Here is a 27,600-nt window from a genome sequence, read left to right on the forward strand (position 1 = left end):
TTCATATATGCTTATATATACCATGCTTTTGTTTGTTTATTTATTTTTAATCTAATTATATTGTCAAGGTGATGTACAGAGGGGTTACATAAGGTTATATAAAGGGTTACGTAAGGTAATGAGTACATTTCTTATCAAACATTGTTACCCCCTCCTTTGTTTTTCTCCCACTTTCCCTCTCCCCCAATATCTTCCCCCCAAGCTATAAAGTTCATTTCCAATATGTTGTCTTGTGAGTATTGCTGTTGCATTGGTTTTCCTTTTGTCCTTTTTCTCACAGTTTTGTTGTTTCCTCTAACCTTCCCTAATTCAGATAAACGTATATACAATACACAGGGTACTATAATCAAATACAGTGACAACAAGGGATAAGCCATAGGGGGAAAAAACGCAAGAAAAGAAATAACTTCACTAGAACATTACAGATAACACCACCAAAGAAAAACCTCTTGTTTCCATATCTTAGTGTTCATTTCACTTAGCATCATCTTATATCGTCATTTGTACATAGCTATTGACATATTGTGATCCTCTTCTAGGATTACCTTAGACATATACTAATTATTACAAATAAGGGAAACCATGGAGCCTATGTTTCTTTGGTCTGGCTTACTTCACTTAATACGATTTTTTTCCAAGTCTGTCTATTTCCTTACAAATGGGGTAATACCATTCCTTCTGATGAATGCATAGAATTCCATTGTGTTTCTATACCACATTTTCTTGATCCATTCATTTACTGAAGGATATCTGGATTGGTTCCATATCTTAGCTATGGTAAATAGTGCTCCAGTGGGTATAGTTATGCTGGTAGCTTTAGTATGGCCTTGTTTGTGGTCTTTTGGGTAAATGCCCAGAAGTGGGATTGCTGGGTGATAGGGGAGCTCTATGTGTAGTCTTTTAAGGAACCTCCATACTGCTTTCCAGAATGGCTGAATAAGGTTACATTTCCACCAACAGTTTAGTAGCATTCCCTTTTGGTTATATCCCCACCAGCATTGGTTGTTATTAGATTTCTGGATAATGGCCATTCTAACTGGGGTGAGGTGGAATCTCAATGTTGTTTTGATTTGTATTTCTTTTATGGCCAGAGATGATGAGCATTTCTTCATGTGTCTATTGGCCATTCTTATTTCCTCTTCAGAGGAGTCTCTCTTTAAGTCTTTATCCCACTTATTAATGGGGTGGTTGCTTCTTTGAGGATTAGTTTTGGCAAAGTAGCAGGGTATAAAATTAACCCTTAAAAATCAATGGCTGTTCTGTATGTCAATAACAAGAAGAGTACAGCTGAAATCAGGAAACCAACTCCTTTTGTAATAGCCCCACAAAAATTAAAATACCTAGGCATTCACTAAAGAATTGAAGGACCTCTATGATAAAAGTTAAAAATCTGAAAAAGGAAATTAAAGCAGAACTAAGGAAGTGGAAAAATCTCCCATACTCTTGCATTGGGAGGATTAACATTGTGAAAATGGCAATACTGCCAAAGACTATCTACAAATTCAATGCACTACCCACCAATATCCCAACATCATTCTTTTTCTTTTTTGGTTGGTGCTGAGGCTTGCACTCTGGACCTGGGTGTTGTCCCTCAGCTCTTTAGGTCAAGGCAAGCATTCTATCACTTGAGCTACAGCACCACTTCCAGCTTTCTGGTGGTTAATTGGGGATAAGAGTCTCATGGGCTGTCCTGCCTGGGCTGGCTTTGAACCATGACCTCAGATCTCAGCCTCCTGAGATTATAGGCGTAAGCCACCAGTGCCGGGCTGCAACATTATTCTTTAATGAAATAGAGAAAGCAATCCAAAAATTCATATGGAATAATAAAAGACCTCAAATAGCAAAAACAATCCTTAGCAGAAAGAACAGTGCTGGAGGAATATCAATGCCAAACTTCAAACTCTTTATTATAAAGTGGTGGTAATAAAAATAGCTTGGTACTGGCACAAAAACAGGCCTAAGGACCAATGGAATAGAGCTGAAGACCCAGAAATTAACCCCACAGACCTATGTCCACCTAATCTTCAATAAGGGAGCCAAAAAAATAAGAGTGGAAGAATGACAGTCTCTTCAACAAATGGTGCTGACAGAATTGGTTAAACACCTTTAGAAAACTAAAGTTAGATCCCTGCACCAGAATCAACTTCAAATGGATCAAAGTTCTTAAGGTAAAAGTAGACAGCCTGAAAACATTACAGGAAAGAATAGGAGAAACACTAGGGCTCCTTGGCAAGTTGAAACTTTCTTAATAAAGACCCAGAGACACAACAAATCAAAGGAAGGTTGGACAAATGGGATTGCATGAAACTGCAGAGCTTCTGCATGGCACAGGACATAGCTAGCAAGATAAATAAAAAACCCACGGACTGGGAGGTCTTCACTGGCCATACAACAGACAAGGACTTCATATCTAAAATATACATAGACCTCAAAAAGAAATTAAATCCCCCATAACCATGCTTTTAAAAGAGTTATTACCGGATGTAGTTGGCCAAAATTCCTATGGAAACTTTTGTACATATGGGAAATGGTCTTCTGTGTTCTTGGCTATGAAAGTTAAATTTTCACTTTTCTGACTTGAAAGATACTGTAGTATGTATCTGTCATGTGCAACATGATGTTTTGAAGCAGCAGCATGAGGGGGAGGATTGAGCTAGCAGTGGGCAGGTGTGTCAGCTCACATTGTTAGTGTGTGTTTGTGTCATGATGGGAGGGCTGAGCTGGTAGCAGGGAGGTGTGTCACATTTCCTATGTGTGGTGCATCATCCCTGAAATTCATGTGAATTTTATCTTTTTTTTTTTTTCTGTGGAGCAGTGTTTAAATTTCCCAATGAGCAGTGTCTGCTCATCAGTTTAGTTCCTTCAGTGTTTTCTAAATTGGCTTTTCTGTGGTTATTGGTCAGCACAGTTGTTTGTGTGACCTGCCTGGCTGTTTATGGCATCATTATCTCTTTCATGTATTGTTTGCATTTGGTTTTATGAAACACTAAAAATATAGCTTACATTTCTTTGTTTCAGATTGACCTGTTTTATTTTCTTTGATTCTTGTTATCAACTTTTCTACTTTTAAGTTGATTTTTTGTAGACCATATAAGGTTGGACTTTTTTCCCCGTAAGCCAGTTTGAGCATCTATCTTGTGATGAGTTAATTTAAGCTCTTTACAAAGATGGCAGTGTCATTGTGCTGCCATTTTCCTTCCCTGTATTTGGGGTGGCTTCCTTCTAGCTTTGGGTCTCTGTTTTCTTCCTATTGGTTCCTAGATGCATCATCTTCTAGTTCTTCCCCCAAAGATGAAGTGCTTTGCAGTGCATTGTCACTGTCAGCTCTCGTTGCACCCAGGACCTTTTATTCTACATGGGTATGGTGTGTTAGTCTTAGAAAGTCCTCTTTTTTCTCTAGTCTTTGGTTTTGGATAGGGCTCTACTTGGCTTTGAATTCAGGGCTTCGTGCTTGTCAGGCAGGTGTTCTGCCAACATGAACCACACTGCTAGCCCTTTCTGCTTTGGTTACTTTCAGATAGGAGCTTATGTTTTTTTCCCTGAGGTGGCCTCAGCCCCTTATCCTCCTACCTGTGTCTCCCATACAGCTTGGAACACAAACATATGATCATTCTGGGCTTACTTGTCGAGATAGGCTCTCACTAACTCTTGGCTAGGATTGTCATGGAACTGTGATTCTCATGATCTCTACTTTCCAAGTAGCTGATATTACAGGCATGAGCCATTATACCTGGCCTTTTTTAGATCATAATGTACTGGGAAGTTCACTGTAAAGTAAAAGGAATTCTACTTTCCTCATCTTGTTTTTGAGGGGGAGGTAATGTGGCAGTGTCTGAGAGTGCTTGCTGACATACAAACCTTGGAGGAGAGTGGATATCAGTCAGAAGGCAGCTGAGTGTCCTCTGCCCTGGATTCTGCTTCTTCAAGCAGGCTTCCCAGTCGATTTGTGGAATCCATTATGAGTCTGCCCTTTCTTTACCCCATAGTCTGCATTGCTACATGGCTGAGTGAGGTCTGTGAGGTCACAGCCCATGCCTCCTTGACTGGGGGTGGGGGGTGAGAAGGAAACCCTGGAGAACTGAGCACCTTTGGTGCTGGTGAGAGCCTAGGTAGGGGCTTGGGTCCCCTACCTAGTAAAGGGCAGGTGGGAGGTGGACGGGCAACTTGTTCTTCAGCACAACAGCCCAGCTTGGAAACAATGAACAACTCAGTGCAGGAAAATGACTCCTAGAGACAGTGAAGCCTAAAATACCCTGTTATAATAGTTGCCTTAATGTCATTAATAACCTCATTTTATTTTTTACTAGGCTCATATTGGCAACCTGTTAACGTCAAAGTTCTTCAGTTACAAGGATTTTGACACCTTATTGTACACCTGTGCGGCAGAGTTCGACTTCATGGAGAAGGAGGTGAGGTATCACTTCCAGTCTCCTTCCGGGCTTCCACCAGTTTCGTTACACAAAGGTGTCTGGTTATTTCCGGTTCTGCACGCACTCTTATCTCAGTTTGAAGGGAAAACAGAAAGAAAATCTGTCAGCTTAAAAATGATGTTCCTGTTTACATTAGTGGGCCTTGATGAATGTGGCCATTTCATCTGGCAAGTTGGAAATAGGCATTGAGCGCAGCCTCCACATTCTGCCTGGGTGAGCACAGAGGCTTTCAGTTGCCTCCACTCGAAGGCAGCATTAATGCATCAGGCGCTAGCTCTCAGGTTTCCTCTCATTTTATGGTTGTTTAAATGACCTCATTGCTTATAAATATTATCGCGCACACAATTTCATTCCGACATTTCTCTTTCTAATGCTTTATTCAGATGTTTAGGAGGAAGCCAGAGAGCAGGATAGAGCGTGTGGAGACAGAAGCCTGTAGTGTGAATTAACAGTCTTGAACAAGTGTGTTATTGCTACTAGTTTTTTGGTAGAATGCTACAGACAAGTTGTGAAGACAAAATTTGCTAACACATAGGGAAGGACTTATATATACATATACATATATATATATATAATTTTTATTTTTATTTATTTTTTGTTGGTCATGGAGCTTGAACTCAGGGCTTGGGCGCTATTCCTCAGCTCTTCAGCTCAAGGCAAGCACTCTACCACTTGAGCCATGGCGCTACTTCCAGTTTTCTAGTGCTTTATCAGAGATAAGAGTCTCACAGACTTCCCTGCCCGGGATGGCTTTGAACCGTGATCCTCAGATCTCAGCCTCCCTCCTGAGTAGCTAGGATTATAGGTGTTAGCCACCAGCACCTAGCCGACTTTTATATTTTAAGTAAAGTATTATTTTGTAGCACTGAGTTGGTTTGGCTCAAAAACATACATATGTTTGCCATTTGTGTGATTTGTTGTATTTTATCATCTGGGTCACAGTTTCCTTCAAGGAATGTATCTCCCAGCAGTACTTCCGAGGTGCACGCATTCCTACAGTCTGCCCTGCTCTCACTTCAGCCTGCAGCATTCTGGTCCTAGGCATCTTAAAGCATGCTGCTCCCTCCTGGCCTGTGCCTTTTGTTATGCCGTCCATGGTTTATCACAGGATGGCTGGTCAGAGGCGGCATGGGGAGAGTTTAGAGGAAGAGTTACGTTGGACATGAGGTGTCTGTTCACAGGAGGGTACACTCCATCAGGGGGTCCGTGAACATCAGAGAGAGGGGGTATGTCCTTGAGGACTTCAAGCAGGCTGCTGAGGGTTTGTCTGTAACTTCTATAGTGAAAGAAATTATTTATCAGGGCCTGGCATGACTTCATTTCTGGCTCTGTCTCCATGGGTATCTGAACTCCGGGACAGTGCAGGGACAGTTGAACAGTTCAGAGTTGCCAGTTCAGGGCAGGTGCCCTTTCTGGCACATCCATTCAGTGGGGAGAAGGGTAGACCTAGTGTGATTTTTCCCTCACACCTGGTAGGGCTTTTACTATGTATGACGCTGAGCAAAACAGTACTGCCTGACTTCCCTAACTAACATGCAGGTATGGTATAAGAGTGTGGAGGGGTAGGAGATAATCAGAACACACAGAGAGGATTGCAATGTTGTAAGGGCTCTGTTATTAACACCATTAACTAAATATTCCTGTAATTTTTTCTGCTACTAATGAAAATGAGAAAGTGTCTTCCTGTACCCTTCATAAACATCGGTCATTGAGTGTGAGTGCATATGTGTGAGTGCACAGAAATGTGTATTATAGATAGTACAAGAAATGCACAGAGTAACCAGGCGCTAGTGGCTCACACCTGTAATCCTAGCTATTCAGGAGGCTGAGATCTGAGGATTGAGGTTCAAAGCCAGCCTGGGCAGGAAAGTCCATGAGACTCTTATCTCCAATTAACCACCAGATAAACAGAAAAAGCCAGAAGTGGCTCTGTGGCTCAAGTGGTAGAGTGCTAGCCTTGAGCTGAAGAGCTCAGGGACAGCGTGTATGTGTATAGGCCCAGAGTTCAAGAGAACCATGACCTACAAAAACCAGAAATGCACAGAGTATACAAGAAAGCCTTTACAGAGCTCCACCCACCTTGGGTGAGGGAAGAGTCACCTCTGGTTATTTTTTCACTGGACAGTGGAATCTGTTTTCAGTATTTTCAACTCAACGTTTTGTTCCCGTGGCAATGCCCATATTCCCTTTGTTTCAGTTTTCTGTGTAAGTCAGTTTGTGGGCTAGACCCCTGAGAAATGCTCATATTCTGTACTTACACATTTTTAGGAACTCAACTTGATAAGCAATGTTCATATTCTGTACTTGAACATTTTTAGAAGCAGAAGAGTACATTCTTTGGAATGAGCTCTTGTTTTGTTACTCTTGCTCTAATGAGTATCTCTGAATTTCAGACTCCGCTGAGGTATACGAAGACGTTATTGTTGCCAGTTGTCCTTGTGATATTCATTGCGATTGTCAGAAAGGTGAGCTTCTCACTCAATACCCAATTTAGGATTAAGAATTGTCTTGTTTTTATTTAATAGTTAAGAACATACTTGGGTAGATGAAGAACTGTTAGTGTCTTGTGTTGATTTATTGAAACACATTGTATATTTTTGCAATGGTAACCTTAGATGAACATTTATAAACTCACAACTATAAGAGGATCATGTTAACTTTGGATGGTCATGTGTCCTGGAGGATGTGGTCAGATGCCAAATTGACTCAACATAGAGTTACTTATGTAAATTTTTACTGAATTGCTTTTTTTTATAATAGTTTTATATGATAGTTCCCTAAAATATGTAATATTTGTCTGTAAATGATTTCTACAGCTTTCTATAACTTCTAAATTGGTGTTATTATTGATCAAAGAAAATAAAATTAAGATGATCCATGTATTGGTGAACTCAATGACATGTTTAGGCCTTCTATACATGAAATTCGCAGGTGTTACTCAGTCTAGAGAGACTCCAGTCTGTGAAGAAGAGCAGGTCTTTAGAACTTGCTTCTGTTAAAATTTTGATTTTTTCCCCCTTAAAACAGCTTTTCTAAAGTCTTTGATAATTTATTTTCAGATCATTATTGATATGTGGGGTGTGGTAGGCAAGGAGCAGTCACACACAAGGTAAGCACAACTGGAGAATGTTACCACTCCTTTCAAGTCAGTAGTTGGAATGTGGTAGCCTCGTACTCAGCCCTTTTCCCTCCGCAGTGTAGTTGTAGCGCCCTCCTCACACCTGAAGCATTGGAGCTGATAGGCAGGGAAAAAGGAAAAGGGTGCTGGTGGGTAAATCCAGGGTTTTCCTCATTTGAGGTGAGACAGGTTTCTAAAGAGCTGCAGAAGTGACAATTCTAGTGTGCAGGTGCAGCTTTGGAAGGCAAAGGGGACTATTCAAAGAAACAAAACTGTCCTATAAGAGTGACTACATCTCTACTCCACATAAAACCACCCTTGTTAGGAGTGACTATAGTTCTTCTTCACATAGAACTGTCCTGTACGGGGTGACTCCAGCTCTTCTTCACGTAGAACTGCCTGTATTAGGTGACTACAGTTCTTCATCTAGAACTGTCTTGTATGGGGTGACTCATCTCTTCTTCACATAGAAATGTCCTGTATGGGGTGACTACAGTTCTTCTCCATGTAGAACTGCCCTGTTTGGAGTAACTACAGCTCTTCATCATGTAAAACTCTCCTGCATGGGCAAACTACAGCTCTTCTTCACATAGAGCTGTCCCATCAGAGATGACTACAGCTCATAAAACTTTTCCATGGAGCGTTATAGAATTTTCATGCAGGTAGATTGGGGCTCGATTGGAAGGGGAGTGACATGTGGACTTCATTTTGCATAAAAACTGAAGTTGCACCATATGGGGTGGAGATAGATTTTACATATTCAAATGATTTAGTTTTTAAGTATCCAAATGAAATAGTACTGTAACCTTCACTCAGACCTAGGAGAAATCAGGTTGAAGGAGCATTATATAGTAGAAAACGGATCACTTCTGAAATAAGCCTGAAACAGTCCTGGCTAATGTAGGATGACCAGTTGCTCTTGGCCTTCCCACCATGGCTGCAAACACTGATGACAAGTGGTCAGAATGTCATGGTGGAATGTACCAAGCAAGTGTATGTATTACATGGTAGGTGCTCAAGAAACTGGACCTGGTAGTTTTTACTTGGCGTGAAAGAAAAAGGAGTTCATTTTACCATTATAGCTGCTCTGAATATTTACTGTGTTCACTATTGTATCAGTATGTTGAAGCCAGATTATCAGATCAGATTACATGCAGCCCAGATTAGAAGGCACAGGAGGCCCGTGGGCTAGTCACAGTCTAGGTCTTAGAGTATTATCAGTGCTTACAGGTGTGTGTTGTCTCTGTCAGACTTCTCCTTTGAACTCCAGGTTTGTACATGTGATTTTAACAGTCTGGGTGTTGAGAGAGAATCTTTTTTTTTTTTTTTAAACAACATCGCACCTCTTGCTGTGTTCCCCTTCCAAGATGCTTCCACACCTCTCCTATCTCTTGGTACCTCTGTTCTCCCAGGCACAACTCAGAAATCAATCTGAGCCTCATTTTCACCCTGGTCTGAATTTCTCACCATCTCTAGACCACCTGTAAACTCTGGCCTTGTCACCTGTGGAATTCTTCTGCCCTTGGCACCACAGTGCCCCCTCCATGCTGGTCCCTGGTGCTGCCATCCCCTCACTACTACTGCTTCTGCCCTCAAACATCTGCCCAGGTCCATCCTCTACAGCAGCAATGGGAGCCTCTGAAATGGACAGTTGCTCTAATCAGTTTTCTACATAACTTTACAGTAAACCAGACCCTCACCTGTCTCTAGGCCCTGAGTCCCTCTGGCATCTCCTCCTTTCACACCATCGCTCACTAGATCTCCATTACATGGAGCTTTGGCATTCTCTCTCCTCTCTGATGGAAATGCTCTTCCTGCAGGGACTCCGGGGTGCCCTGCTCAGCTCCACCAGGCCCCACTCAGAGGTCACTGGGTGAGGCTGATTAGTGTGTACTTTTCTAACACTCACACCTTTATATCTTGCACCTGTTACTGCTTTTCGCAGCACTCATTACCATGAGTTCTCTACAGAACACATGGCTTTTGCCTTTGTATTATTTGGCTTCTATGCAAGCTCTTTGAGGTTGAAGATGCTTTTCTATCTTGTTGCTCCTCAAAATTGAGTGGATGGATGGATGGATGATGGATGGGTGGATAGATATTAGATGGACAGATGATGGATGGATGGATAGGTGACAGATGGATAGGGAGGTGGGTGAGTAGATTGACGGATGAACAGATGATGGATAAATGAATGGGTAGGTAGGTAGATGGATGGATGGATGATGGATGGATGGGTGGGTGGGTTCCAAAGGATTCATTTTAGTTGAGAGGGATGGTAACAAAACCACAGATGTGAATGTTTTCTGTGAGGAAAGAAACGCAACTCAGTGGCAGGGGAGGGGGAACCAGGGAGAGGATGCTAGTCGTGGGGAGCCAAAAGTTTCTCCGGTGTTAGGAGGGTTCATTCAATGGAGGTGGAAGGGTCATGATCAAGCAGGAAGAGTTGTTGTCAGGGATGAGAAATGGGACCAGCCAAGAGAGACTGTGTGGTATGATACAAAGAGGACCATCCAGGCTTTAATGTAAGGGATGGTGTGACTGCCTAGACAAGAGTGGGGGTGAAGGCAACCTGGCACTAAGCATGCATCCTCTGACAAGTGAGAGGTGCTGGCAGAGGTCAGGGCGGCCTGTGGTGGCTATTTATACATGCCACAGCTAGTATTGAGTGCCTCCTGGAGGGAGAGGGTGAATGACACACATTGTCACCACTGCAGCTGCAGCCGGGGGAGGGGGGAGAGGGGGGGAGGGGGACTGAGGCCCCACCAGGGGGGATGCAGGTATATGGAAGCAGGCCAAGGGGGTCTTCTTGTTCCATCTTGCTAAATACTACCCATGGTGAATCTGGGACACCATGGCGTGCGCAATGGACATAGTAAATTGCCAGGTCATCAAATATTCAGGATATAATGAACCCTTGTCATGTTTAAAATAAACTGACTTAAATGCTTTTGTAACATCAGTTTCATTATATCAGTTTGTTGTCTTGATTTACATAATGGGACTTTGGGGAATTTTCAAGGTAAAAATTCAAAGAACTGATATGCTTGGTAGTGATTACATGTTTGTTTGTTTTTTCCATTTCAGGAAACACCTTCTTGATCATGGCGAGGTAAAGGCAACATTACTAACCTTCACTTGTTTTAGGGCCTTTCTAGTTGCAAGATTCATGACAGTTGTCATTCATTGCCATAAGATAGCCCAGTATGTATTTATGAGAATACTGTCTGCAGATTCACTGAGCTTTCATTGGCCAAACAGTGAAGTGGGGTGAAAGCTCTCCCTTCTGGTAGAGAGCCCAGGCAGGTGATTCTGGGTGGTGAAGGCCCAACCTGGCCTGTCTGTCCTCCTCCTGGAGGCCCAACCTGACTGTACTTCTAGACACCTCACCTGGCCGTCCTGGCAGATCAGGCCTGAGTGAGGTCTCGGGCAGCACTCATTTCTTTTGCCTCAGTCTGATGGGAACATCGTGGGAAATGGAAAAGTGTGGGTTCCACTAAGGGCAGGCTTGACTGAGCAGACTGGAAGAGGTACTGCTCAAATGGTACAGTTTGAAACTAAACTTTAAAAGTTTAAAAACATTAGAAATTTCAGAAATCAAAGAAGCATTTGTTTTTGTTACTAAAAAACCTTTCCTGTATCTTTAGCAGTATATTTTTAAATTTCACAAATGGGAGCAAATCATCTTTTTTTTTTTTCTTTTTCAGCTGGTTTATCATGCATTGCAACTGTTGGCATATACTGTCCTCGGCATCCTGATTATGAGGCTGAAGCTCTTCCTGACACCGCACATGTGTGTGATGGCATCTTTGATCTGCTCCCGCCAGGTGACATGATGGTGGGAGTGGAGTCAGAGCTGCTGGGTTGGTTCAGCCAGCCCTGATGCTGAGTGGTTGTCATGGCTACATTTCTTCTTCATGCCTTTATGCTTGTCCTTCCTAAAGGGTATTGAACAAAGCTGACCACTGTCTGTCCTTTGAACTTTTAAAATAGCCCTCAACATATAACAAACACGAAATCAGTACAGCTGAGTTCACTGGTGACCATGTAGGGGCTGAGAGAAACAGAACTTTGCTGTAAAATAATTTTTAATATTACTATCACAAAGAATTTTAACAATTGATTTCCAGTTATGCTTAAAAGTTATATGTTGTGGTTCATTACTAGGCTTACAAGTTTGGGATGTACATTCACTGGGTGTACATTCACTGGATGTACACTTACTAGGTGTACATTCGCTGGGTAGACTTTCACCAAGTATACTTTCACTGAGTGTGCAGTCACTGGGTATCCTTTCATTGACTGCACTTTGACCAAGTGTACATTTCATTGAGTTTAATCCAGCTGTGCTTGTGTACTGGTTGGTTTCCTTAATAACTGCCACCTTCCCTCTCATCCATCAACCAACCAGGAGGAGCACAAGCAGCAGCCCCTAGCTTCAGCTGGTGTTTACTGAACACCAGCACTGGGCCCGAGAATGGAGAGAGGAGTGGTGAATGGAAAAATTACAAAGCCAAAGTGTATTACTCCTTTAAGAAGCTTGAAATCAGCTCTGTGTGAGGAGGGAAGGGAGCAGAGTGCTGTGGCTGAGTGGAGCCAGCTCCAGTCACAGGGTTTCTGTCAAATGGTGGACCTCCGTGAGACAGGCATTACCATTCCATTGCTGCTTTCCAGGCTGGCCCAGGGAAGGTGGCCAGAGGACACCAAAATGTTTCCTCTTCAGTCTTATACTACGGCCGGAAGATGACAGTATTACCCAAGGGTGGACCAGGGCTGTCTGCTCTGCACAAAGTCCAGAGCTCTGAGTGACCTGGTCTTCAGTATGTGGGCTAGGCTTCCTTGCTCCTGTTGTTTTGGACTTCTATGTGTTGTGCTGGGGGTAAAACTCATGGCATTGCACAGGCAAGGCAAGTGCCCTTTTCTGAATCCCTGGCCTGCTTTGAACTTCTTAGTGATTTGCAACAAGGGCCTTGTATTTGTATTGCTCCCCTGGCTTTCCTGGGTCTTGAATACAAGCAGGAGTTACAAGAGGAACTTGGCACTCAGGTCCACCCCACATGCTGATGTTGGCCTCCCTTTGGTCCAGGTCATAGTTCCCAGAACCTCTGCTGAGGGTACGCACCACATCTGGGGCACTGGCCTAGCCTAGCCCTGATCTAGGGGAGTGAGGGGAAGGGTCTGTTGTGCTAATGGTTGACATGTGTTCCCAATTTCAGCTGTTTGGGTGGCTCTTCTACAAAGTACATCCAGGCGCTGTGGTTTTTGCTGTGTTAGCTGCCATGTCCATTCAAGGTTCAGCAAATCTGCAAACCCAGTGGAACATTGTGGGAGAGTTTAGCAACTTGCCCCAAGAAGAACTTATCGAGTGGATCAGATACAATACCAAACCAGGTAAAATAGATCAGACAGTCCCAGACGAGGTAGAGTAGATCACACATGGCACCAAACCAGGTAAAAAGTCATCTCTGACTGAGATTCCCCACACTCACCTTCATGTTAAAATGAAAGGAAATACCCATTCTGTTTAAATGGATTGTGGGAAATGTACATATTTTCTCACTAACTTATTTTGCTGTTTCCATAAATTTGAATTTTAGAAAATGTATCCAAATTTATAACAGTTTAACATTAAGTTTGTTATGCTTTTTTATGAATTCTTAATCTTAGTACTTCACATCTCTTGAGTTGTGGATTGTGATCTTTTATTCATGTGTGGAAAGGAGACTTGTCATCTGAGGACTGAGGGCATCTTGATTGAATATAAAGTCATGTTTCAGAGTTCCTCTGTGCTGTGGAACTTTGCTAGTCAATTTGATAGCCACACACACACACACACACACACACACACACACACACACACACACACACACACACACACACACACACACACACACACACACACACACACACACACACACACACACACACACACACACACACACACACACACACACACACACACACACACACACACACACACACACACACACACGGGAGGCTGGACTCTGTTTCCCATGGAAAATAGCTGAGCCAGGCTTGAGTGTTGACCTCCCGTCAGTGTGTGGCTTCACTCTGCATCCACTGTGAAGTCACCAGGCTGGGTAAAGAGACCGGGATGAGGGGTGCGCAGTGTCTTGAGACCTCTTCTCATTGCAGATGCAGTGTTTGCGGGCGCCATGCCCACCATGGCTAGCGTGAAGCTGTCTGCACTGCGGCCCGTTGTGAATCACCCACACTATGAGGACGCAGGCTTGAGGTGGGTGCACGGGCTGTCCTAGCTGAGTTTTGCGAACCCAGCAAGTATAGGAAGCAGCCACACAGCCAAGGAGGCAGGGCTGAGCTGAAGGGCGGGGGCTGGGCTTCATGGGCTGGCCCCAAGGGCTGATTGCTGACTGGAACCCAAGCTGTTAGGGCTCCACAGGCAACGACTTTTAGAAGTATCTTTGCTTCCAGGTAGAAATAAAGTCAGTCCTGCAACCCAGAGACCCATTAACACACAGTTGTGAATAATTTTTTCTGCCCCACTGCTTTTCTGGAATTTTGAGGTGTACATTGAAATGTTATCCTCTTCAAAGAGGGTTCATCTGGCTCATCAGTATGTCCTCCTAAAATGACCTGAGGTGTTTTTTGTTGTTTTTTACGGGGACTTGCTTTTTTTTTAATACCCTTTTAGTAGTAATAGATTTAATGTTGATGTATACCTAGGATGGGTGAAGTTATTCATTTCCTGAATGATTAAGCAGATTCTGTTAGTACATTATTTTGCCTAACAGTGGGATGTATATTTTATAAATGAAAAACTTTTTCATTAAAAAATCAATTTCTACAAGCTAATTTCCAGAACAATTTTATAGGATGTTTTGTTTTTCTTAACTCTAGAAATCAGACGGAGGACCATGTGATGCTGAGTTTTATTAACATTGGGTGCTGGGGCTATGGCCTCTTGAGAATAGTCTGGGGCTGTGTTTGTTGTAGCCCCTTACATGAGATGGGGTGGTAAAGATCTTGAAAACAAAAGCAAGAGAACAGACCAAGAAACTGAGTTTGGAGACAGAAGCCTGGGTGTCTGGGGCCTGCAGTGCGTGTAGGGCCCTGACCTCACCCTCTCTTGCAGGCCCACCCTCCCATGAGATCCCTGACCCGGGTCTTCTGTCGGTCTTCCTCTTAGTCTAGTCTGTTCTTCTCCAAAATATTGCTGACTGTATCCCTTTAACCTTCAACATTTTCACCCTCTTGTTTTTCCTTTAAAGAGCCAGAACAAAAATAGTCTACTCAATGTACAGTCGTAAAGCTGCTGAAGAGGTAAAGCGGGAGTTGATAAAATTAAAAGTGAATTATTACATTCTAGAAGAATCATGGTGTGTCAGACGATCCAAGTGAGTAATGTTTAACATTAATTCTTTATAATCAGGGGACACAGAAAGTTCAAGACATAGCAGACTGCTGGTATTGTTTCCATGACATACAGACACACATTTGTGCATGCATATACACACATAAATACAAAACATATACATGTCACACACATACACATGTAACATGTACATGCACACATTGGGTGCACACACATACACCACATTTTGCTAAATATGAATGAAAAGCTTTACAGATAATTAGATTTGAATCTTCTTTTCTAACATCACATACCTGGTTTATCATAATGATTTGCATGGATATTCTGCCTTAAAAGGATTATATTAGCATTAATTAATAAATTCACAATTGTTCTTACGTGCCTTGGATGTTTTTCAAAAGCTTTACTTCAGTTAGCTTCATTCTCTGAGCTTAGAGCAGAGTGCTTACAGCTCTAATGGTGGCATGAGGATGCCATGAGAAGGCAGCCGTCGGCTGGCATTTGTATTAGAGACACTCAGCTTCTGACCAAGCTTTCCACCAAATTGGGGTCTTCTTTATGCCTCAGCCATGGGGTGTGGTGGGGGCACCTTTGAGCTGTTGTACTCTGGGAAACTTAAGGTAGTTTCCTCTATGTCTTACTACACCCTCTGGCCTTTTGGTGTTGTAATGCTTTCGCCTTGACAAGGCTGAGGAAATGAAAGATGAAAACCCAGCCAGGTGCTAGTGGCTCATGTCTGTAATCCTAGCTACTCAGACAAGGATGAGATCTCAGGATCACAATTCAAAGCCAGCCTGGGCAGACAAACCTGAGAGACTCTTGTCTCCAATTAACCACCAAAAATCCAGAAGTGGAGCTGTCTAAAGCCTTGAGCAGAAATCTCAGGGACAGTGTCCAGGCCCTGAGTTCAAGTCTCAAGACCAGCAAAAAAGAAAAAAAAAGAAGAAGATGAAAACTCCAACTCTGCCATGTTAGCATTTTTGCTGGTGGTGTCCTTGGTGATAAGAAACATACACTGAACCCTTTTCCAGGACCCTTGTGGGAAGAACTCCTTGGGAGACAGAGTAAAAGTTGTGGTACTTGAACACAGTGGCAGCACTGCATAGGCAAGTTTAACTTAAACGGGGTTATAGACTTAAGAAATGTTTGTAATTGTGTTTGTTATGAGATGCCTGTCCATGAAGGAATGGTCAAAAATACATGGGAGACTTTATAACTATTAAAAAGAATAATGAAAAAAGGGCCACATTCCCAAAATAGTGCAGCAACTTCCATTTCTTCTTACATTTTCAGGTCTGTATTTCTGTACTTTTGTAGTGATCGATTACTTTTAAAAACATTATGTTATTAAAAACAGCCTATTCTGCAGACCTGTTTCTGTCTTCATAGGCCCCTGCCCACTGTCTCAGGATTCTTAACTGCACTGATTTAGGCAGGCAGGATGGGATCAGGAGAAGCATGTGTGTTGCCTCAAGATGCATGTGGTTTTAACCTGGGCACTCATTCCTAGGCCTGGTTGCAGCATGCCTGAAATCTGGGATGTGGAAGACCCTGGGAATGCCGGGAAGACGCCGCTGTGCAGTGTCCTAGTGAAGGAATCCAGGCCCTACTTCACCACGGTGTTTCAGAATAGTGTTTACAAAGTCCTGGAAGTTGTCAAGGAGTGATGCCAGCCCAGCCCAGCCCAGCCTAGCCCAGCCCACCTAGCCGCACAGAGCAAAGCCGGGATGCTGCTAAGTCATGTGTTCCTTTGACTCAGAACCCCCCAGAATTCATGTTTTTCACAGAGAACACATTTCATCTGGTCAACGTGAATGTCATCTGACTAAAAAGATGACTTAGATTGCCTCAGCTGGTTCTCTCTCAGTGTAGCCTTTAAGACTTGCTATGCAAATGATCTATGCGTGGACTTGGCCTAATGTTTGTGCGGGACCAGGCACAGATGCAGACACTGCGTGGGAGCTGCTTCTGCAGCACGTGACCATGGCTTCCTTGCTCTGGCCCCTTCCTGCTCTGGCCTTTGAACATTTCCATAATTCTTGACACTGGGTTCAGGTGATGGGGAGGGGGCAAGTGCCATGTGGAATTTCCTGCTTCTCTCCCTCCCTTCCTCTGGTCTTTGCTCTGTGCCACCCTTGGAATGAAGCTTTCCTGCCTGTGACCAACCCAGCTCTTGGTGGGCAGGACCAACTCATTGGACTTCCAGCCACAGGGCCTTATGGTCACAGCCCCACCCTCACCCCACATTTTTTTTGTCAAATAAGTGCTATTTACCCATTAAGATGCTTACAAGTACTTATTCTTGGTTTAAAAAAAAAGAAAAACAGTAAATGTGTATTTTTCTCATTTTTAGTATTCAAATGTTTATATTTTAATACCTTTAAACCACTTTAAATTTTTTTCATGTTTAACTACAGTTTTAAGAAACTATTTTGAACAACCTCAAATATAATGCATCTAGAAACTAATGTGTATTTGAGTAGACATAATTTATAGTAGACTGTAGCGTATGGTAATTTTTCTTTTACTATTAAGATAATAGAACGTGACTAATTTTTCTGCCAAAAATAAATGAAAAATTGTATTTGTTTTTCCATTTTACTTTCCAGACTGTCTGTCTTTAATAAGACAAAGCCTTAAGCCTTTTGGTATAATTTTGGTTCATAAAAACATTATTTTCTTATGAGGAACTAGTATATTGAATCTTCCCCCTTTATTTTTTCTCTTTTTATTTTGGAAAATTTCCAAACTTGTTTTGAATTCCTTGTTTGGATTTTTGTTTCTTAAAAGTTAGTTTGTATCAAGTGAGAGTCCTCAAACTGATGAAGGTTCATGATTCTGAGAATGGTTTCCAGGTTTAAGTCCTAAGCAAACCACAACCATTGCTGACTTCACATCAATTCTAGTGTTTTTCTCAGCCATAGGCAGACTCACCTCAGTGAGACCTGAGTCCTCACTCCTGGGCCCACAGCAGCGCTGTTCTCTCTCTGCCTTCTTGTGATGGCCACGGCCCAGCCTTGCTGCCTGCTCGGAGATGCAGCACGTGCCGCTGAGCCGTGAGGCTGTGGGATGCACTGTCCATGCCTCCCCTACTCCAGAGCTATCCCCTTCCCGGGACACCCTCCTCCCCTCTCCATTCTGTGTTTCATGGCTCGTGGTTGCTCCTTTGCATTTGTTGACTGTTTTGTTTCTGTGGCTTTTAGCAGATTCAGGGTTCAGAGACACAGCTGAGGGGTTGTGGATTGGGAGCAGCCTTTGAGCAGTCATGTGGAGATCCAGAAAACTGTGGAGTCACCATGCGGGGAGAGTGGGAGGGAAGGTATGAGCTGTGTCCCCTGCGCTTCAAGTGGACACTGAATACCTAGCACAGGATTTCTCCCATAGTACTTTTACCATTACCCTGTGTTCTCATCCTCTGGCATCAGCCTGGAGTACTCTGCTACTCAGCCTGGAGTACTCTGATACACAGCCTGGAGTACTCTGATACTCAGCCTGGAGTACTCTGATACACAGCCTAGAGTACTCTGTTACTCAGCCTGGAGTACTCTGATACACAGCCTGGAATACTCTGGCAGCAGGTGCTGTGGCACAGATACCTGGATGACAACACAGTAGTAACAGGTTCTATGTACCTGACCAAGCAGTATTAAAGCTCAGTGTTTTACATATTTTAGCATTTACAGTATTTTTGCTTTAGAGGAGGGGAGTAAGGATGGTGAGGAGACTGCTGACTTCGCTATTCTGCATCTTCAAAGCGAAGCTCTCCATAGTGAGACAAGTCTAAAACCGTGGCCCCGACACCATGGCTCTCCTGACGGCAGGATGGAGGGATGTGGGGGGAATAGAAGAGTGTATTTTTATGGATTTTATGCCACTTGTTTACATGTACTATATATGTTAAATAAAAAAAAAAATCATGAAAAACATGGGGAATGTGTCTGTCCTGGTGTGGTGCTCAGAAAGGCTGCCTTGGCAGAGCCCATGGGGCTGTGGTCCTGACTTGGAGAGGGCCTGATGACATTCAGGAAGGTGCAGTGATATCTGGGAAGGTACAGTAGCATCCGGGAAGGTGCAGCGAATGCAGGCCCCTGCCCAGAACAAGCACTCCCACTACCCAGTGGTGGCCAGGAGTCGTAGATTATCCAAACTTGTGGTATCTATGGCAAGTATTATCCAAACTTGTGGTATCTATGGCAAGTCTCACATGATTTTTTTCTTCTTCTGCGAAGGACAGATGTATTGGGGATAATGATGGGGGCTGAAAATTTGTTTTACCTTCAATTAACCACAGGCAGTTTGATATCATTTCCTGAATCAAGGTCTGTGTTCTTGACAGCTTTTGCAGGATTCTGGAGGAAAGGCAGCTTTAGCTTTAACTCAAAAACAGTGGGACCCTGATTCTAACATCTTTGGGGTTGGGATGTTCTAATACAATTCTCTTATGGACATCAGAGTTACCTGGAAATTGCTGGCCCTGCCTCAAAACTTTCTGGGTCCATTGTTTAAGGCAAGAACCCCAGAATTTGTGTTTCTTACCAGTTTTCATGTGGTACCTGTGCTGTTCTTGCTGCTTGAGATTGGTATATCTAGGATGGTCAGGCTGGAAGGCCATTCACCAGGCTGCCGAGATCTGGAGCTTATTTTCCTAGTCATTTCTCCTGTCCTAGGGGGACATTCCTTTAACCCGAATTGTACCGCACAAAGAACAGATAAGGTCATTATACCCATAGCCTGTAGGAATTATGAGTGGATCATTTAAATATTTTAAAGCTGTAAACTGGACCTTGTTTCTTTTTCAATTCAGAGATGGGAAGAGAGTAAAAATCCTATGAAATAGACTTTCCATTGTAACATGGCTTTGTCTAGGAGAAAACAATTCAGTGGTGTGTGAGGATTTTTTAAAATGTAGTTGCCACCTTATTATTTTGGTTTTGCCCCCAGAAATCTTCCGTCTTCTCCCTGTATTTGAGATCAGCTAAGGGCCACTACCAGGTCACAGAGGCCCACTGTCCCCACCTCCCCTTCTCTCCCTGCCCCACAGCTGCAAGTTCCCAATTGAAATCAGCAAGACTGCTCTCAGTGCAGAGGAGCTGATTCTAAACTTCATTGCACCCAAACTGGTCTGTGAGAAAGCATATTGGGTGGTGGGGGATAGGGGGCAGGAAATTCTGCAGACTTCTTTCCCATTTCTTCCCGGAAGAGGAATCCAGGAATCCTTAAAAGATGTAAAAGTCAAAAACACTTCTTTTCTCTTAAGGGTTTGAGCCATTGTAAAGTAATGGAGAGGTAAAGAGCTTAGGATAGCACTGTTGATACTAGCATGGTTTTCAAAGTAAATATTTTCTATGTTTAGTTATCTCTAACCCCAAACTAATGATTACATACATATGTCAGGATGACTTTACAATAAATGGCAATGATGCTGGTACTCTGGTTATAAAGGCAGACTCTAGAATGCAATGAAATACCATTTCATTGATTTTTAAGTTACCTCAGTTCATTTTTCTTTTGCTGAATGCAAATTTAATAACTTTAGGGGGGAAAGTTTAATTGAAAAAATTAAGCACATTTAGTTATGCTGATTGTTCTCACAGCTTTAATCCTTATCCATTTATTAAAGATAGAAATGAATATAAGAAATGACCATTACTGAGTTGATATGACATCATACTGTGGTGACTAATTGGAAAAAAAAAAAGAAAAAGAGGATGTATAGGCCAGTTCCTGAGCCCTGGAGTGGCCCAGTTCAGCCTTTTGTGCCCAGGATCTAGATGGTGTGACATTGTCAAGCTGTGTGGCCAGGTCTTCACTTCTGGTTTCTGTGTGTGGACCAGATGTTGGCCTCCGAGCCTCTCCTTGCCCAGAGAGATGCCCTCTGGAACAGTAGCTTGAGTTACATTCCACCCCCGAGACAATGAATTGAGCTTTTTCTACCATTAGACTTCTGTGTAGAATTATTCTCAACCTTACCTGTCCATTGGGATCACTCGAGAAGCTTCAGGCAATACTGTAGATTTTCCCACCCCAGAAGGGTGTGGCCTGAGATCTGGAAGTCTTTGAATCCCAGGTGATGCTACTAGCCAGCTTTCCCAAGCATCTATTCAGTCCAGGACGGAATGTGGGAGTTGCTAATCAACAGTCTCATGAGTACTGAAGGGTTGTTGGTTTTACCTTATATCTATTACTGGAGCATCTGACAGGAGTTGATCAGTCAAGGAAGGATTCTGGGTTCAGTTACAGCTGTCTGCCCATGGCATGGAGCAGGGAGGATTGATAGTGGATACCATTTGTGACACCTGGTTAGGGTGTCAATGAGAAATTGGAAGATTGATATCTCTAGGGGGAAATTTTACTGCAAAAGGTCACCCTGACAGGTTAATGTATGTGGAAAATGAAACCTTTGAAGTTGCTTTTGTTTCTCAAAATCTACTTGGAAGTGTAGTTCAAATGTGACCTCCTCTGTGAAACGTTCCTGACTCCCTGTCCCTCCATTGAATGAACTGCTCTCCATGTGCTCTGGTTCTGCCACCCCAACATTGCATATAGTAAGCAACATGGCCTTCCCCTGGTAGATTGTCCTCTTACAGATGATGTTCTGAGTCCGGTATTGCTTCACACAGTTGCTGGCAAGTCTTAACGACTTAGTGATTTTTTGTCCTATGAGGTGGTAAATGCCAGATGGCATAAAATGCTTATAAAACCCAAAGAAGTAGAAGTTTATATATTCTAGCGTGGAGAAGAAATAATGAGAAGACAGAACATTTTCAGATGAGATTAACATCACAGCAGAAAAATACTCTTGGCCAACAGCTAGGCAAAAATTAATCTCCTGGGCAAGATAGCTTGGAAAGTAGGGGCAAGGGCAGGTATACCGGCCTCTAGATCAGTGAGAATGAACCGGGGCTTCATTGTCCTAGTTTGGGTGCTACTGCCCAGGATAATGAGGCAGACTGGGCAGCAGGAAGCCCAAGGCAAGTAGGGAGGAGGCTTTCCAGAGAGTTGAGAATAGACTGGTGTGGTGGTGTTAGAAACAGATAAGAGCTGGGTCTAGGGGCTCTGGATAGAGAGTGAGAAATGCCAGTCTTCTATGACTGGCGGGAAGGTTGTAAGAAGTATCATACACAAAAGTGTGTGTGTGTGTGTGTGTGTGTGTGTGTGTGTGTGTGTGTGTGTGTGTGTGTGTGTGTGTGTGTGTGTGTGTGTGTGTGTGTGTGTGTGATGCTAGGTCCTTTACATTTTGTGAGAGCAGCAGAGTAGGCAGCTGTGACATCAGCCCCACACCCCCAGTCACAGGGTGATGAGAGTCCGTGGGAGCATCTTGCCCACACAAGGGTATGTTGGCGTTTCTAGGTCTGTGGCTTCTTCTGTTCCCTTGCCTTTTGATGATAATGCACTGAATTTATTTCTGATCCCAGATCTCTTGACATTCACTTTGCATATATGAAAACCATTATGATGGCCCTTGTTATCACTGGAAGATCCCCTTGGGAGCTGAAAGAGTCAATCTGAACTAAATTTGCTGCTCAGAACCAGCTTCCTGAAGTAGGGAAGCTTTGTCCTTCTTAGTCTGTGGGCAAAGCACTTTCTCTTTTTTTTTTTAAATTTATTTTTAGGGGAACAACTGACTTATTGATTTTCCCCCATCCTCCCTCTCATTACCAGCTATCTGACCCTGACTTTGAGGAATTGTACCCTGAGGGGAAGAGAAAGACATTCTCTACTCTGGGCACATCATGTGACATCATCTGTTTGTTGCCATTTAGGTTCCTTTTCTTGGTCCAAAGGTGAGAAAAGGGAGGCTGCCTTCACAAAGGCTGGCATATGGTGGGAAGTGCAGAAGCCAAGATAATTCTGGTTATCTCCTAGGAGATGATCACAGACCAAGGACCATGCAGGGAACTTTGTAGGATTGTGAAAGTTTGGTTACTCACTTCCTCTTGATGTGTATTTGCACGTTGTCCCTTGAATCATGTCACAAGGAGCAGAAGCATGCCTTGCTCTCTCTAGGAGGGAAATCATAGGTTTGAAGTACTAAATGCATAGACTGCCTGGCTGGGGAAGAATCTGGACAGGCAGGCACAGGAACATGGCCTAGAGTAGAGCTTGGAACAGTGTATGGAAGCTGTGATCATCCACGAAGGTCACAATGTGCTCAAGGAAGTGGATCTGAAGCACTCAGGAGGGTCTGACCCAGACTTTAAAACTCCCAAGATAAGAAACCAGAGGAGACTGGAAATTACAACAGGGGAAGTGCTGTGTACTTCCAGGTCAGAGTTCAAGACCTTTTGGGAATGACAAGTCTTAAGAGTTTTGTGTCATAGCTCTTCCTGAAGTGATGACAATGTTCTCTGTCCTTCCCCAGTAATGGGGTCGCTATCTACAGTGGTTATCAAATGCTTGAGAAATGAGAGCTGAATTTGCACAGAAGAACTGCATTTTAGATCTTATTATTTTATTATTTATTATTCAATTCATTTCACCCAATGTTTAAAGAGTAGCTTGACCACCATATAGGCCAGTGTAGCTGTGAGCATCTGATGGCTCAGAACTGCAAGAGCTGGGGGGTCTCTTGAGTAGATCTACCAAGAGAGGGTGGAGGGTTCTAAGACACAAATTCTGAGAGAGGTGTGAGGACATCTCTGCTCTCTTCTGCAATGTGAAGGCTTGACCCAAATTAGCTGAGAAGGAAGTCATTGCTTCCTCATTCTTCCCACTTCAACCTTGGAATTTATTGGACTTGGGAATGGCCACGTCTCAAACTTATCTGTCAGGTGTCAAGGGTTGCCTGCCCAGAAACTAGACGCTATCCCATCTTCCTCCCAAATGGTCAAGTGGGTTCCTTGCTCTCAGCGCCTGTGGTACCTACCTCTTGGATGTGGCTGTTTGCCTGACTAGCTCGACCTGGCAAAAATAGGTGCTTGCTAAGTGTTTCATTGGGGTCAGCAGAAGCCACGTCACAGTGTACCCCATTCTTGCTGTATGACCTCAGGCATCTCAGTTGACCTTTGCACTATTTTGGGGAAGATCCTTCATGACATAACTGGTAGGATTTCATTTCTTTGGCCCGACTTAACATGAATATAGGTCACAATTCCTGCCAGCAAAGAGCCCTAGAAGGAAATGTGACTTCTATCACCAGCGGATTGGTTAAGTGCACATGTTTTAAAATGGGCTAGAGCCGGGACTACAGTCTGGCTTGGTCATTGTCTGGCAAAGACAGAATGGCCCTGGACAACACAGTTAGCTTTCTGAAACATGGTATAATAATGAGCTTGCATAGCCCAGGTGCGAAGTTTCAGTGAGACCTTACTTTTGTCGCTAAGTTACCACTAACGCTCAGTGGTTCTTCTTTGGTTTGATATAAAAATAAAAAAGGTCTAGACAACTGGATATATGTGTCATCTGGCTGGCTTCAAGCAACACCAGTGTCTTTTCTCCAGTGACAATCACCTACCCCCCTCTTCCTGAATTGAGCAGACACCTTGAAACTTTATAAACATCACCAGAAGGTTGTCAACTTCCACCAAGAGAGGGGACGGGGGCACCGGACTGTCCTTGTGCTGTCCATTCCTGTCATGGACATTTCTCTCTGACCAAGTTTCCTTCCTCAGCCCCTGCTCCCTGTTCTTTGCCAGCCTGTCCCTCCCTGAGCTCAGTCCTTCCTTCCTCTTCCCATCAGCCTCTCCCCCATCATGCCTCCATTCTCTAGGTCAAATCCTAAATTCTCTTCATTATGCAGGACAAGTTATTTCCTCCCGGTGGTTGTCTCTTCCTGGGGGGGGGGGTCTTCGTATTTATAACCAAATGTGTGCTTCCGGTGGTTTGTCTCAACCAGAGGATTGGGCTTTATATTAAGTTGAATTTTCTGGCCATCAAGAATGAATAAATAAGCTTTTTTTTTTTTTTGTAATAACATCTTCCTACCTCATCTTTTCTTTATGACAATACCCAGCCTAGATGAGCAAATCAAGGCTGGGCAGGTCTGATTACTAACCATTTGTAACACTGAAAACCTCAGAGGCTTTGTTTCTCTGCATTTCCTCCCAGGTGCTTTGCCAACCTACTCAGAAGCATTTCTTTCTGTTTCTCTTTGCTTTTCATTGAAAAATAGAAATAATTTATCCAGACTCACAGAAAATGGGGTGCAAGTAGGGCGTGAGGGAGCAGAGGGAAAGGAAATGAATCCTTTGTCAAAATGGTTTTGGTTCCATTTCTGCCCCTTTCACTCAGCCTTTGCTTAAAAAGAGCCTGGCGGGCAGGTGGTGGGGTGTCTGTGCTCAGCACAGCATCTGGGCTGTCACTCCCAGCAGAGCCAGTGCTGCTTTCTGAGCCAGGCAGGCAGGTGACTAAGTGATGACAGAAGAATGGCTGCCAGTTCCTCCTAGTAGCTTTACCACCCCTGAGAAGGTGCTACATTGTCACTGTTAGCTTGTCCCTCCGGGGCCTTAGGATGGAATATTTGATTCCTGTCTGGATGGCCAGCCATGCTCTGAGCCACAGAGTTACTCGGTTTTAGCCACCACACAAAACCAAACTTGAGTCCTCCTTAGCCATCATGATGTGAGTAGTTTTCCAGTGCCAGGTGACTCACAGGCCCAAAGCAACAGAGCCAATGGCACATAGACTGAAATGTTGGAAACTGCATGACTAAATACAACTTTCTTCTTTTCAAGCTGTTTTATCTAAGTTATTTGTTGAGCTAGCAGAAAGCTGACCAACACAAAAGTTTAACACAGCTTTCTGGATAAGAAGAGGCTGGCAGGGAAAAAAATGCTGGACTACTTATTATAGAGATTTACTTTGCTCTTGAGCAAATTATTTTATCTCGACGTTAGTGTCCTCACTTGTAAAATAAGGATACTGAAATGGCATTAAAAGATCCAAAGATCTTGAAGTCAATAAGTTGAGGAAATGCCTGGATCAGTCACTTAAGATAGAATATAATGACCATCTTAGAAATCTTAATATGCTAATATGCATCATGGAGTTCTAGGACTAGGATAATATGCAAGTTTTCATAAGCAACTAATTGTCTTCTATAAAACACCATTCAACCCGCTTAATGGGAACAAATAATTATTTCCATTTGACTTCACGTTCCAGAAGGTGAGAAGAAGTTAGAGAGAACATCTGTTTCTGGGGAATAATCAAGAAATATGAAGAGATATGGGCAGACACTAACTTGGTGGATCTTAGCTTATACCACCGACTGTCAAGAAGCATCGGAAGTTATCACAGGCAAAGAAGAGCAACTAAAGATTTAGATAATAAGAAAAACATTTGATCTACTGGTGTGTGTTGTTACTTTACAGCCTTCTCCATTCTTTTGTGTAGATACAAAGTTCCCTTCCAGGTATTCTTTTCATTCTCTCTGTAGAGATTCCTTTAATAGTTTCTCTTTGTGTGACTGAAAGGTCTCATTTTGGCTTTGTTTGGGGATATATTGTACTAGGTATAGAACTTTAGGCTTCCAGTATTTTTAGTTTTTGAGGACTCAAAAGATGTTGCTCCACTTTCATTGTTTCCAAGAAGTTTGTTGTCATTCTTACCTTTGTACCTTTGGGTATAAAATGTTGCTGTTCTAGGTACTTGTAGGGTTTTCCTTTTATTGTTGGGTTTAGCCCTTTGACTGTGATGTGTCTTGGTGTAATTTATTTCATGTTTATTACACTTGGCTTCATCAAGTGGCTTTGAGCTGTGGGTTTAGTATTTTCATCAAATTTAGGAACATTTCAAACCTTACTCTTCAAATATATTCTTTGCCCGCCTTTCTCCCTTTGTAGACTACAATTGCACAATTATGAGGCTGCTTGTAACTTTCTTGCACCTTACTGTGTCTCCTTTTTATTTGGGGAGAAGGGGTTTATCATTAGTTCCTATGTTTTATTTTGGATGTTTCTATTACTGTGTCTTTTTTTACTAATCTTTTCCATTAAAGTATCAAACTCACTGTGGATGATCTCCATTGAACCTTTCATCTCAAAAGTTATGTTTTCAGTTTGGTCTTTAAAAAATACCTTCCTTGTCCATACTTACCTTGTGAACATATTGGAACAGAGTTGCAATAAATGCTTTAGTGTCCTTTTCTGTTTGTTGTACTACTTTGCCAGTTTCTACATGTTGACAATTCTTATAATTATGAACCATATTTTCCTGCTTTTTCACACATCTAATGATCTTTGGTTAGATGCTAGACATTGTGAATTTTTGTTTAGTTTTATATTCCCATAAATATCCTTGAACTTACTTCTGGGACGCAGTTACTTTGAAAGTTCACTCCTTTGAGTCTTGCTTTATGATTGTTTTGTGGGGGGAGTGGTTAGAATAGCATCAATGAGGGATATTTGCTCTCTTCATGTGAGGTACGGCTTTCTCCAGTACTCTGACAATGTGCCCTTGCCAGGCTCACTGGTAAGAGTAGGTACAACTCACTGTGCTGTGTGCACTGGGTGCTTTTCTCTGAACCTTCCAGATGGTTCTCTCCCATATCAGGTGGTTTTCTTATACCCATGGGTTCATCAATGCCCTGCTGAAGGAACCTGTGCAGACAGCCTTTATGCAGGACTTTTCACCTTGGAATTCTATGAGCAGTCTCATCTGTCGTCATCTCCCCAGATCCCCAGTTGTATTTCCTCCCTTCAGAGATCTCACCAGGCTCTATCTAGGTCTTTTTCATGATGTATCCATAACCCCCTGAA

At 43.0% G+C, this 27,600-nt stretch overlaps 1 protein-coding gene across 3 annotated transcripts in view; it reads left to right on the top strand.

The window, feature by feature from the left end:
* The window catches only part of Dpy19l1 (dpy-19 like C-mannosyltransferase 1), a 55,597-nt gene extending 36,777 nt beyond the window's left edge, over positions 1-18,820 (top strand). For 2 of the 3 annotated variants that reach the window (XM_070014250.1, XM_070014251.1), the window contains exons 14-22: positions 4,308-4,409; positions 6,824-6,895; positions 7,490-7,539; positions 10,636-10,660; positions 11,256-11,375; positions 12,765-12,939; positions 13,705-13,804; positions 14,799-14,924; positions 16,413-18,819. In XM_070014250.1, coding sequence (XP_069870351.1) covers positions 4,308-4,409; positions 6,824-6,895; positions 7,490-7,539; positions 10,636-10,660; positions 11,256-11,375; positions 12,765-12,939; positions 13,705-13,804; positions 14,799-14,924; positions 16,413-16,569 — 927 coding nt within the window. In that variant the 3' untranslated portion in view covers positions 16,570-18,819. Of the gene's footprint in view, positions 1-4,307; positions 4,410-6,823; positions 6,896-7,489; positions 7,540-10,635; positions 10,661-11,255; positions 11,376-12,764; positions 12,940-13,704; positions 13,805-14,798; positions 14,925-16,412 lie in introns of all 3 variants that reach the window. The other variant, XM_070014249.1, reaches the window with a different exon arrangement.
* The last annotated feature ends 8,780 nt before the right edge of the window (positions 18,821-27,600 follow it).

This window comes from Dipodomys merriami, unplaced genomic scaffold (assembly GCF_024711535.1).
Source record: "Dipodomys merriami isolate MVZ:Mamm:240054 unplaced genomic scaffold, mDipMer1.0.p SCAF_94, whole genome shotgun sequence".
Taxonomy (NCBI): domain Eukaryota; kingdom Metazoa; phylum Chordata; class Mammalia; order Rodentia; family Heteromyidae; genus Dipodomys; species Dipodomys merriami.